This window comes from Onychostruthus taczanowskii, unplaced genomic scaffold (assembly GCF_017590055.1).
Source record: "Onychostruthus taczanowskii isolate IOZ18803 unplaced genomic scaffold, ASM1759005v1 scaffold19, whole genome shotgun sequence".
In the NCBI taxonomy this organism is placed as follows: Eukaryota; Metazoa; Chordata; class Aves; order Passeriformes; family Passeridae; genus Onychostruthus; species Onychostruthus taczanowskii.
In genome coordinates, this window is record NW_024499128.1 from 565,115 (window position 1) to 578,133 (window position 13,019).

Sequence of the window (13,019 nt, forward strand, 5' to 3'; positions counted from 1 at the left end):
TATAACTGCAGGGAGTAAAAAAAGAGATTAACACAACAGAGGGAGAAGAAAGGTGTTTTTTTTCTATGTGGTCTTGCTCCAGAATGTAGTTTTCTAAAGTTTTGAGAGGAATTGTGTGTGGTGTGTGTCACCATCAGAAGCTGAATTGGTGGTTCAAGACACTCCTGCACCCACAGAGGAGTTGGATATTTGAGGTGTCAATAATAAATAATGCATTTTAGATTCTTAAAAAAGCCACACCCTGTAAGCATTCAGCCATTGGTGTCTGCTTTTGGGCTACCTTTGCTTTCCTTTCAGAGCTCCACTTCTCCTGTTACCACTCCTTAAAGTAACTCAAAACCTTTTAAATTCCCCTTGCACTGCCCTAGAGGGGTTTCAGAATTGTAACCTCTGGACTGTTGGAAGTATTTCACGCTTGAAAAGGGAAAAACCCTCCCAAATTAGGAGAGTCCTCTGTACTCTGCTCATCCCAAAATTTTCAAGCTTTGACATTTTCAAGGGGTAAATATTTGTACAGTGCCTTGTCCAGGTGAATTGTGAGGCTCTGGGATGTAGTGTTGGGGATCAGCCACCTCTTGAGTATCTGTACTGGTAGTGGTGTGAGCAAGAAAGTGACTTAAAAATGTCTGATGTTCTCTGAAGTATGAACCTTTCCTTCATGTCTGCATTTTCCTTGTGGTGTAAGGAGGAGTGCCAGGTTGGTCTCCAGCCTTTCATTCTGGAAGACAACCTTTTTCCACGTAGTTTCCCATCTGCTTTAAAATTCTTAATTTTATCTCACGTGTCCCCACTGTAAATGATTATTTGCCATGCATAGATTAGGAACATTGCCTCTTTCCAGTATTTCCAAAAACACAATTAAAAGTTAGTCTTGAGCAGTCTTTTGGGAAAATTTTGTTTTGCATTTCACAGCAATTGGCATTTATTCTTGATAACCATTTGTTTTAGTATCCACCCAAGGACACTGTACAGAAGTAAAATCTGGCCCACGGGCCTCTAATTGTTCACTACTCCACTTCCTTTTCTTCATTTATTTGAAGAAAATACATGAGTGACTGTTTTATTGAAAATCTTGGTTATTATCTGTTCTTGATTGTTTTGAGATGGAAATGAAGCAGTTCCCCAGTGCAGCCACAAGGAGAAGATGCTTTGCTCCCACTGGGCCCCTCTGATTTGTTACCCTGCCATTGTTGCATTCCCATTGGATATCTTGTCATTATCCTCTTTCTACATCTCACGCGTGCTGAAAAATAGGAAAAATATTTGGACATAACCAGCCTAGAATGCAATGCTCACCTCATCCTCCCTGCTTGCTGAACCTACTCCTTTTCCCACCACTTTTCCTTATACACCTGTGGTTCATTTTGAGAGGAAGAACCAGCTTTTTTCCATAGTGCCTTACATGAACCAGTTCAGCCATTTCCAGCTGTATGAAAGACCTGAAGAAATGCAGAGGGCTGTTTTAAACTCCCGGAACAGTCACACAATAAGTATCACTGAGCAAAAATCCCAATTTTTTTAAGGGCTGAGGCAAGAATTCACAGCCTCAACTTAGTTGCCGTTTGTACCATGGCAGGAGTTCTGCTTCTCCATAGGTAAAAGTGATTTTGTTCATTGTGTCTGAGTGGGGAAGGGAAACTGGGACACGTGACCTTTGTGAAAGGCAAAATAAAAGTGCTGCTGTCAGAGAATTTCCCAGTGAGGGACACAACATCATTCTGCAGAGTCAGTGTTGGAGTGGTTTGCTCCCTGTTTGTACATTAAATGCCTTTGTAATGTTGTTTTCAGATGAAGACTTTCCCATCAAGGACGTAGCAACCTCTAGAATGAAGTGGTGCAGTGAGCAAGAACACACTCTGCAGGAGTCCTGGAACTCCTTGGTGAAATTTAATTATTCCCACCGTGGTCGGATCTCCAACATGGATTTTCAAGGGGATATTTTTGATGAGTTTCTCCATCAACAGAAAATCAACCGGCCTGGAGAGTATCAGAGAAAAGAGGGACTACAAACACTACCAAGGAAGCAAGAGGAAGAAAATTCTGTGGAGATACAAGATGGAAGTGATTTTAAAATCCCAGTTTTACCTCATGGGCAGCACTTGGTGATAGACATCCGAACAACGTGGGGAGACAGACACTATGTTGGTCTTAATGGAATTGAAATTTTCAGTTCTAAAGGAGAGCCTGTTCAGATTGCAAAAATAACAGCTGAACCCCCTGACATAAATATTTTACCAGCTTATGGAAATGATCCCAGGATAGTAACCAACCTAATAGATGGGGTGAATCGGACCCAGGATGATATGCACCTCTGGCTGGCACCATTCACCCCTGGAAAACCTCACTTTGTCTTTATTGACTTTGTGAATTCCTGTCAGGTGGCTATGATTAGGATCTGGAATTACAATAAATCCCGGATCCACTCTTTCCGAGGTGTGAAAGACATCATCATGGTGCTGGATGAGCAGTGCATCTTTAAAGGAGAGATTGCCAAAGCCTCAGGAACCTTGTCTGGAGGTAGGCTGTAATTTTTGATTTTCCTTGTGGAAATAGCAGTACAATACAAACAAAATACATTTGGCTTGTTTGTTATCATTTTCCACTTCAAAGCAAGCTGGCACTTTGTCTGCTGTTTAATTCAAAAACATAATGCAAAGTCCATTAATGCATTCTTCACTGATACTGGGGATTTTAGCAGCATACAAAGCTAATCTCCATTTTTAACTATGTCTTAGCAACCAGTCTGTGTTTCAATCCCATCAGATAGGCACTAGAAATTTCAAAGTTTCAGCTTTGACATACATGGTCTTTGGAAAAGGTGATTGGGAAGCTTTTTTTTCCATTTTCTTTTCTATGTATCTAAAATCTGGCTGAATTCTCTAGTGATTTCTCTAAGTTTCCATTGAATTTCCATTAGAGAAATGGAATTTCCATTGAAATGAATGACTATTAGAGAAATTGTCCAGAGAGTTGCTGGATCACCCAAAAGCTTCAGGAGCATTTCCTGGTGCTTTGACAAGAATTTCCAGCAGGGTGTTATAGAATCCATTAGAGAATTGAAATTCTCTCATTTTCCATCTGAATTCTCTAATTTTCCATTGTGCAGTATAAGTTTGAGAGTGAAACTCTAATTATAGCCATAGTCAGTATCAATTGGCCCTATATTATCTTTAAACACTGCTGCAAATTAAATGCAAAGAAGGACCAAAAATAATTTTTCTCATTATTTATATTCTTTTTGCATTATTTCTCCTTTTAATTCTGTGTGTTGCCTTCAGCTCCAGAGCACTTTGGGGATACCATATTGTTCACTACTGATGATGATATTCTTGAAGCCATTTACTACTATGATGAGACATATGATGGAGAAATGGGAGATTCCAGCTCCCTGAGATATGAGGAAGAGCTGAAGAGGCCAACAACTGCAGACAGGGAGGGAGATGAGAGACCTTTTACACAAGCAGGGTTGAGAACAGAGAATCAACAGGTGGGGGCCTCTATGTTCAAAACTCTGTAAATGTCTGTTTGAAATATGGAAGTAATAGACACATTTCCAGGCTGGAATAAAACTGCAGAAAAACTAACACAATTATTGCTATTTTAAAGACATTTTTCACCAGATCAATAATTTATGCTATTTTTTAAAGCCCTAAAGGTCCTCCAAGTTGTGGTTTCCCTGATTAATTAATAAGCCTACTTCTTTGCTTACTTGGATAGAGACTGGGGGGAGTTCTTTATGGTTTGGGTACTCCTGAAGGTTTCTGCACTATCAGTGATTTTTCTCATACAGCTACTCCTGTATGCTACTCCTGAGTAGCTGTGCTCCCTGGCACTCCAAACCAAAGGTTTTTCCATATTTTCCATACTGTTGGTTTCTTCCTCCACAAATGAAGGATGTTAAATGAGAAGGGTCTCTTCCTCTCAACCCTCCCCTTGTTTTTCCTCTTTTTATTTTTTTTTTTTTTTGACTAGCATCATCACAGGTTTGGGTGCATTTTGCATCATAAAAGCACCTGTTTTCTAGTCCATGCAGAAGGTATTTCACTCCTTGGAGGAAGGCTGTATTTCCAAGCTCTTGAGCTCTTGCCTTATGCCATTCCAGCCCAGCAGTCCAGTGTCTGAAGTGTCTGAGCAAAGATCCCACAGGATTTTCTCAAGGTGGTGTGTGGCAGTCTTTGAGCTGTTTTCCTTCAAATTTTCTACTCTCTCAAAATCTTCCTGAGCATCCTCTGTTGCATCAGTGAGGTTGTCTTTTTCTAGGGTTCACACTCTTACTTGGGAGTCTGTCAGGAGATCCAAAGCTGAATCAATCCAAATTCCAGCTGCTCCAGCCAAGATCTGCCCAAGGATGTATGGTTCCTAATGAGCCTCGTGTGGTTGCCAAACCTTCCCCTTATGTCTTGTCCTGTTTTTCTTGTGGCTCAAGACAAAACAAAAGGAGATCCAGTGGTGCTGGAATTTGATCTCACTGTTAAGACCAGAGTCAGTGGCTTTAATCCTTAGACTTCTGCAGGAATTTTGATCCCATCTTTGCTTGCAGTAGCTGAAACTGCTCAGAACCTTGCACAGTGCAGGGTTTCATGAAGACAAACTGAAGCTGACCTTTCTTTTCTTGATCACCTGTTTATTGTGAGCATTCACCAGGACCTCTCCATGGCAGAAGCTTGGCCCTGGACTGCCAGGACCTTGCTCAGACACTGGCCCTGCCTTTCATTTTGCTGTTCAGCTCTGATGCCCTTCACACCCTGCTGTAACTCTGAAACTGCTGTATCAGCTGTGGAGTAACAAAAGCTGTTGTGACTGAGCCATTGATCTCCCTGTCATTGTGTGTTTGCTGGTACCATCAGGACTTCTGTAGGGGGATGTTTGTGCTACCAGGGTGATACAGATCCACTGCACAATTTGTCCTCCCCAGCCTAACGTTGTCAGACCAGTATTGACCAGTTTGAGCAGCCCTGCTGTTCTTTCCCCTTTATTCCCTGTTGCACATTTAGTAGATGAAATTATGTGTTTTACTAAAAACTTTCCAAAAGCTCTTACAGAGGTGTCTTACTTGTCTGTCTGTCTATGAATTCAGGAATCTTTAACATGTTGATTTTATAGCAGATCAGACCTGTGGCTACTGCACTTGGTTCAACTCTGGGGCCAATAGTGGCTGCTGAGAGAGAAAGAAAGAACAGCACAGACACAGAGTGCTGTTTCTCTAAAACACTCATTCAGCCCTTAGAAATGTGTCTCACAAGGACTTTTTAACTTAACCTCTGTGTTTAATATCCTGCCACAGATTTTTATTGCATTAATTCATCCACCAGCTTTTTAAACCCACATGCACTTTTAAAATTTACAGTGCTCCATGGCAAATTTCCCAGCTGAACCTGCATGGCACAAAGAACCTCCTTCTGTTTGTTCCTAGCTTCATTTAATGTCCTCTAGGTTTTGTGTTGGAAGAAACGAAACAATTATTCCCCACTCCCTTCTTCAAGCCACTCAAGAGATTTATACCCCTGTGTTAGTCTTCTAAATCTTTTCCAGAATGGTTGCTCCTAGGAAGGTGTTGAACATTTGGTCAGGTGTAAGATCATGGTAATACTTTCTGCTTTTTATTGCTTTTCCAATAACTCCTGTATTATGGTGCCGTTTTGTTTTAGCCATAAGAATCTAAGAACAGAGGTAGGACAATGCCCACTAGCAGAAGTAGATGAAATAGTAGAAAATGAGGCCATATCTGGAAGAATATATATTTGGCATCAGTGGAATGGAATCATGAGGAAAGGATCTAAGTAGATAAGAAAGGGAGAAAAGAGGTCATAAGGTGCCTTGGCACAAATGGTTTATGGTCTGCTAGGGAGGGCATTATTTTGCAATCAGTAAACCCAGTGTCCATGGGTTTTGATTTTCAGTAAAGTTGCAAATTTTAATTCCCAGGCTGATGTTTTAGAATTGTTGTGAGGAACAGAACTGGCTTGCGAGAGAGGTACCCCCAGTGGGAGGGATTTTCCACTGTGTAGGTTCTGTGGGTTCGTTTCAGAGCCCATTTCTTGTTCAGTCTCACCTGAATTGCCTTGATTCCCCCAGGGACATTTGCTGCCACATGGAGGATATTGCAGTCTGGGAGCCCATGAGATCCTGGGGATCAGTGGTTAAATTGCAGGGATCTAATGGAACAAGGAGACAAGTGTTGACAAGTCTTTATTTATTTTACTTAGGCACAGTGTAGATCCATTTGATGTATTGTGGCTGACAGGAAGTTTATTTCTAATGATGAATTAAAGAGAAAGAGTCTGGACTTCTAATTTCCTGTTTGGCCTTTTGACTACTAATGAGGATTGAGCTGATATTTTTATAGAGCTACTTATAAAAATGCCAAGATTTCATTCTAATCTACTATTATTTATTTGGAGCCAGTACTGGTATATGTGAAGTTAAGATTGTTTTCTCTGTTTTACATTTGTCCACAGAGAACAGAATTTGCCATTTTATCCCACTTACTCAGTGAAGTGAACTCTATCTGCAATCCTTTGCCATTTTTGTCTTTACTACCCTGATTGCCCCAGTGTGATCAGCAAATTTTGTCATCTGTTTCTTCACTTTTCTGAACAGCATAGGCAATTTTTAATTAGCATTGCCAGAGCACAAGCACAAGCTTTTGGACAAGTTTGCTTGTTTGTTCTGCCTCTTAATTCCTGAGAAGAAATTGTGGTGGCACTCTCTGGTCTTGACTTCCTTCCAGACTCCTTGTGTCTGCAACAGATTTGCAACATATTGCAAATACAGCATATTATCACTTGCTGATGGCAGTCAGCAGGGAAATAAGTGTTATTTAAGGATTTCAGCCTCTTTGAGAAGAGGTAGCTCACACTATGGAGTCTCCCATTTCACATTTTTATATGCACTAAGCTAAAACTGTGCCCTAATGTCTTGGCTTTCAAACCCACCTGATATTCTACATTTTGGGTCATGTTTTCCATTTTTTGCAGGACAGCCTGGGTGGGGAGGCAGAGGGGAGATTGATATACAAAAAGAAACAGGTACAAATATAACTGTTTTACAAATACAGACTTTCTAAGCAGTCAGTGTAAGTGTAATACTGAACCTGGTCCTTGACTTTCTTTTTAGGTTCAAGAGCCAGACTCTGCCTCTGAATGCATAGCAAAGGAAACAGGAATATTTACTGGAAAATGTAAGTTCTTACATTTACTTCTTGCTTTACCAGCCTTCCCCCAAACATGTTATCAGGGATGATCTGATTTGTCAGAGCTGTACAGCACTTTGTGACAGATGTCTGGTCTAGAATAAAGAAGAGAATTGAATATTTAAGGCAGAAGCTTTGTTTGCTATGGCATTTACAACATTATATTGTAGCAGTTGGCTTTTAATCTCAGAAAAATAACATTAGCCATTTGCCTAGTCCCTGAATGGGATTTCTAATAGCTGTGTCCCTTACCCAGTAATTCTCTCCCAATCCTTTGTATTTATGTACTGACTGAATTTTTTTAGATTGGATTGACAATAGAAACCCTAGAGTAAAGCTAGATCAGAGTGTTATATCCTGCTTAAGTACCTGATTTATTATCCTCTACCAAACCAGCTCTCTGTGGGCCTTTCAGCTGTTGTCCAGAGAGTTTCTGGATAGCCCAAAAGCTTCAGGAGCAGTTCCTGGTCCTTTGACAAGAGTTTCCAGCAGGGTGTTAGGAAATAATTTTCACCCTGAGAGCAATCCAACACTGGATTGGGAGGGTTTGGAATCTGCCAGCCTTGGAGACAGGAAAACATCCCTTGGATGAGCTCCTGAGAGCCTTGATGCTGGACTTGTTCTGAGCTTGGAGCTGGATTAGACACCTTCAGAGGTTCCTTTTCCTCACGTCATCCTCAGATTCTGTAACCAATCCTAAGCTCTGGGGAATACTAAATCTGTGTGGTTGGCTGCTTCAGGGCTGCTTTGCACTGGAGAACAAACTGATTCTGCTCCTGCAGCTTGTACCCTGAGCAGCTTTAGTCTCAGCTCTGGCCTTGGGACTGGTGTCTGCTGTCAGTGTGGCCAGAGCTCCAGATTTATCAGCTGACAGCTGTTTATTTCTTTGTGTCCCAGCAAATGCTGATGAAATCTTACTCCCAAGTGAATCTCTGTGTGTATCAAGACTTGCTCTGGCTTTTTAGGGGTAACTGGGTTGGATGGTTTAAGAGGTTTAATGCTTGTTTGTTTTACAAACATAAATTGTGACTACTGGTGCTTCTTTAGACATTACCCAGCCTGATTATTTGTGGGCTTCTGTAGTGTGTGAAATGAAAGGTATTATTAATTTACAGGGATGGATTTTTATGGAACCTGATCAGATTGGAATTTTACTTGTTATATCTGTACATGCTATTTCTGTCTTTTCAGTAAGGCATAAAACAGGTGGAACAGGAGATTCACATTCAGCCTTTTGTCCATCTGGCTTTTCTTTCCTGTTTATTTTCTGGAGATACAGCCTAATCAATATTTGTGCTTTTCACTGATGCTGTTCCATGAAAATGCTTCCATGTGTCCCGTTCTGATGTGAAGAAAATAATTTAAAAAACATTAGTAAACCAAGTTTTTTCTTTGCTTTAACTGTGAGTAGGTGTTTTCTAAAAATGTATGGATTTCTGAGAGGCTGGATTTATGTGAATCTATACAGCCATTTAGCTGGTGAAAGATGATGGATAGACTTCAGACTAATGGGTCTTCTCTGCATCTGCATAATCATGAAATCTGTCATGTAACTGCTTAGATGTGTCACTGGCTGGCTGGCAGGGTGCAGTCCCAGTAATGAGGCACTTGGGAACGTGCTTGATCAGCAGTTGTGTAATTTCAAGTGAACAAGGTGTTGGTGGCACATTGAAGGGCTCTGACATAGATTAAAGAAGCTGTTGTTACATGGAGGTGGACAAAGAGAGCAGGAAATATCCAATTCCAGCATATAAAGTGATTTAATCTATACAAAATATCCATGCTGCTAATCACTGAGATTTGCACTGATGTTTACATTGGCTCGTCACCACAAACCAGTAAGTTTACAGAGGCATTAAATCTATATTCCTTTATGTAGGCCTGCAAATGAACTTCACCATGACCTGGGGAGACTCTCATTACCTGGGGCTGACAGGACTTGAAGTGATAGGAAAGGATGGTCAAGCATTAAAAATCAATGCAGAACAGATTTCTGCTTCACCCCAAGACTTAAATGATCTTCCAGAGTACACAGGAGATTCCAGAACGTTAGAAAAGTAAGTAACCAAAGACTTGGGATGCATTTTACATCAGATTTTCTGAAGTGACACATTTCTATAAACTTATGTTAACACATGTTAATGTGAACATGATTTTTATCCCATCACTGCTCATTCTTGGAATTCACAGGCTGTCCAGGAACAGCTTGTTGGAGAAACATGAATGAGATGTTTCCAAAAGATGGTGTTTGAGCTGGGAGATGAGAACATGCCTGGTTGGTATTTCTGCCAAGGACTTTCCAGGAAGGAATGTGGGTGTTCTGTAGCATCTGTCTGTGCATATTGAGTGATATTTATGCAGGATTTCTGGATAATTTCAAGGAAAAATTTCACGTTAGCAAAGAGTGAGGATGTGTTGGGGAATTGCACCAATAGGTGCCATTCTTTTGGCCAATTTGCAGTGCTTTTTCTGGCAAATCTAATGAAGTTTTCTTCATTGACAAGTATATTTCCTCAGATTAACTTGTGCATCTAAATGGCAGCGGTATAGAAATGATAGGCTGTAGATCTGGAGAGGACTTGTTATTTTGGATGTTATTGAAGCTGCATCCTGTTGTTTCTGAGTCATCTCTCCATTTTAAAGGGTATTTTTGGTTGTAATCCTGTCTTGCTGGCATGTTTATGGGCTGGGACCAGGTTTATGAATTAGGACATGTCTTTTCAAAGGCTCTGGAGTCTTCCTTAGAATGTTGTATTTATCTCCATGCACACTAACTCCATGTGTAATTTCTGCTAATCTGATTAATGCAGATATCAGTCTTACTTGTGTGTAATTCCTTGTTCCTTCTGCCATCTTGTATGAAAATCTCCTCTGTAGGCAGTTGCTGATCTAAGAAATGTTCCCATGCCATCCCCTGTGATGAACAGATTCTGCTGGGGGAGTCCCTGCAGACCCCACCCTGATGGACCCAGATGCAAAGAATTCATTTACCTTTTTTGTTGGTGCCTTCTCCTCTCTGAATGCTCCTTTTGCAGCCTAGTGATATGTTGATCGTGCAGAATTTCTGGCAAGCTTTCTGCCCCGATGTATTTGAGGGATTTTATTTATTGTATCTTTTGCTTGCTAGCCTTCAGACTCTTTTTTTGGCCTGTGTGTACGCATTTAACCTTCCAGAGTTTATGAGTCTATCAATTTAGGGCTTTTTTCGTCATGAATTTTGCTGAAAGATGGCCCATAATAACTTTGTTTATCCTGCTACTGAGCCAGGCTGCCTTTGAGTTTTCAAGTCCTCCTTCTTTCTAACATCTTTCTTAGTAAGTGGGTTATATTTTTAATTTTTATTTTATTTTTTTTACCTTCTTGATTGTTTTGCTGGAGAACTTTTTTGGGCACAAGAAATAGAGGCTCTTTTGGCTCTGGGTGTTCCTGCAAGCATGCTGAATTTGAGTACATTGCAGTGCTCTCAACTGTGGCTTTTGGAATAAGTCCCATGTACTATTCAAGACCAAATCAAGAATTATCTCTTCTCTCATGGACTCCCTAATCAGTTCCTCTGTGAAAGAGTCATTATTCAAATCTTTTTCTTTAAGGAATTGCTAAGTCTGGCACTCATTCTTCCATTAAACTTTTAAATAAATAGTAACTATAAACTTACTTTTTTGGCAGTGTACCAAAGTAATTACAGTGGAAAATTAATTCATATTCTCCTTTACTCCATCTTTGTATGGCACAGTTTGTGGTAGAAGAATATAATGTCAGAAACCAGCAGACTTAACTTTATTTAGTCAGCCTGAAGCCTGTGCTGCCATGAAAAGACATTATCCTGCTGGTTGGAAGCTTTGTAAGATAGCAGGGATATGGCTAATTGTGTCCACGAGGGATGTGAGCAAACCAGGTCCTGCTCAGGGTTATCCAGCTGCCATCCAGCTCTCCTCGGATCCAGCAGCCTTGTGTTGGCATAGAAACACCCTGCAGGGTGCCAGATCCACTGCTTTGGGCGAGGAGCTGCCTTCAGGAGTTACCTTGTGCCTGGCTTTGAGTTCTGCCTTCAGCCACTTTGCTACAAAGGCACTTGAGTTTTCCTTTGCCTGTCCCTGTTCACAGAGGGAAAACCTAAGGATTTCGCTGTTTTTCCTAAGCAGACCCAAGTAAAGAAAATACTGAATTTTTTTTCTCCCTCCACTGCCTTTAGTTCAATACTTGTATGCTATTTTTGATGTTTTCTGTGCTTTTAATTGCATGCACAAGGGCATGAGAAGCCCTGGAAGCTGGAAGTGGCATCTAGAATAAAATGAACCTTAGGAAAGTCCCCGCCTTTGATGAGAGAAGGCAGCTTTTCCTTTTGTGCAGCTAATGGACTTTTCTCTTTGTAGGTTAATAGATGGGACTAATATCACAGTGGAGGATGACCATATGTGGCTCATTCCCTTCTCTTTTGGAGAAGATCATCTGCTCACAATCCATTTTGATAAAACTGAAAGTATTGCTGGGCTTCGCTTTTGGAACTATAATAAATCTCCAGAGGATACCTACAGAGGGGTAAGTAAAAGAAAAGGAGCACTGCCAGCAAAAATATACAGCAGTGCATTGGAAAATTGGTACTGTGATGAATGAATATAGCTGCCTTAATGGAACACCATAAATCTTTCTAGATTGTCTGAGGCTGAATTTTGTGGCAGGTATAATGCATTCCTGTCTCCACAAACAGCAGATAGTAAAAAAAAAAAGCCAGAGATGGTTTAAAGAACTCTTCACAGCTGATTTTTCTAAGAGACACATACAATAGCACATACTGTTTTCAGGATATATGATTCTGAACTGGTATCCTCTCAATATCTTGTATTTAGACCTACTATATGATTCTGTATTTCCTGAAATGCTGGGAATGATATGAGGGAAACTTTTCCAAAGAAATTCTGTTTAGTTCAGGTTCAGAAGGCCACTCACTCAGTACTGCCTTTTCCAGGAAGAGTCTTTTGAAATATGAACATTTAATAAATGGAAATTTGCCACCTTCAAGCAGTTTAGCTAAATTAATTCAGCTAAATAATTTTAAATTCTTAAATAATCTTATAATTAATTTAGCTAAATATTTTTAAATTTTTAATTTTAGCTAATTCAGCTAAATAAAAATTTAGCTAAAATTAACATAAATCCTCTCTTATTTGCAAATTGCCTACTTTGTATTTTTTTTTCCATACTAAATTGTTGGGATTCCCAACTGACACCTGATGGAGATAATTTTACACCTTTTCGCTCTGAGTTTGGCTGTCCCTGCTTCCTCTGCTGTACTTACACATGTCATGATACCACTTGTAATGATAATTATAATGAACCAGAGGTTGCTGCTCATTGCACAGAAAGTTTAGCAATCCACCTGTTACCAGATTTTCCACCCAAAGGCAACTGTTGCATTCTCAATTCCAAATTCAGGCAATAAATAAGAACAAAAATGTTGGCACATATTAAACTGGAGAGAGGACAGAAAATATCTCCATTTAATCCCAGATATCCAGAGATTTAAACAGAGGGCCCCTGGTTTTGTGCTCCATCACATTTGTCCAGCATGTTTGACACATGGGAGGGTTCTGGAGCATTTTGAGCATTATTATCTAAACATACAAATGAGGGCTTTTAGTGTCATTTGTGTTCTGATTTCAGCTGGGAGAGAGTTAATTTTTCCCAGGAGCTGTGTTTTGGATTTAAGGTGATAATAATGATGGTAACTTAGTGATATTTTAGTTGTTGCTGAGCAGTGCTTATTAAATCTGTAAAATCTAACACGGAATTTGGTCTCTGGAGGCCAAACTAATTAAAAAAAAAAAGA

At 40.1% G+C, this 13,019-nt stretch overlaps 1 protein-coding gene across 3 annotated transcripts in view; it reads left to right on the forward strand.

Moving 5' to 3' along the window:
- The window catches only part of LOC121334658 (katanin interacting protein), a 56,333-nt gene that overhangs the window by 29,518 nt on the left and 13,796 nt on the right, over nt 1-13,019 (forward strand). For all 3 annotated transcript variants that reach the window (XM_041401988.1, XM_041401986.1, XM_041401989.1), the window contains exons 15-19: nt 1,789-2,517; nt 3,279-3,487; nt 7,117-7,180; nt 9,072-9,249; nt 11,566-11,731. In XM_041401988.1, coding sequence (XP_041257922.1) covers nt 1,789-2,517; nt 3,279-3,487; nt 7,117-7,180; nt 9,072-9,249; nt 11,566-11,731 — 1,346 coding nt within the window. The remainder of the gene's footprint in view (nt 1-1,788; nt 2,518-3,278; nt 3,488-7,116; nt 7,181-9,071; nt 9,250-11,565; nt 11,732-13,019) is intronic.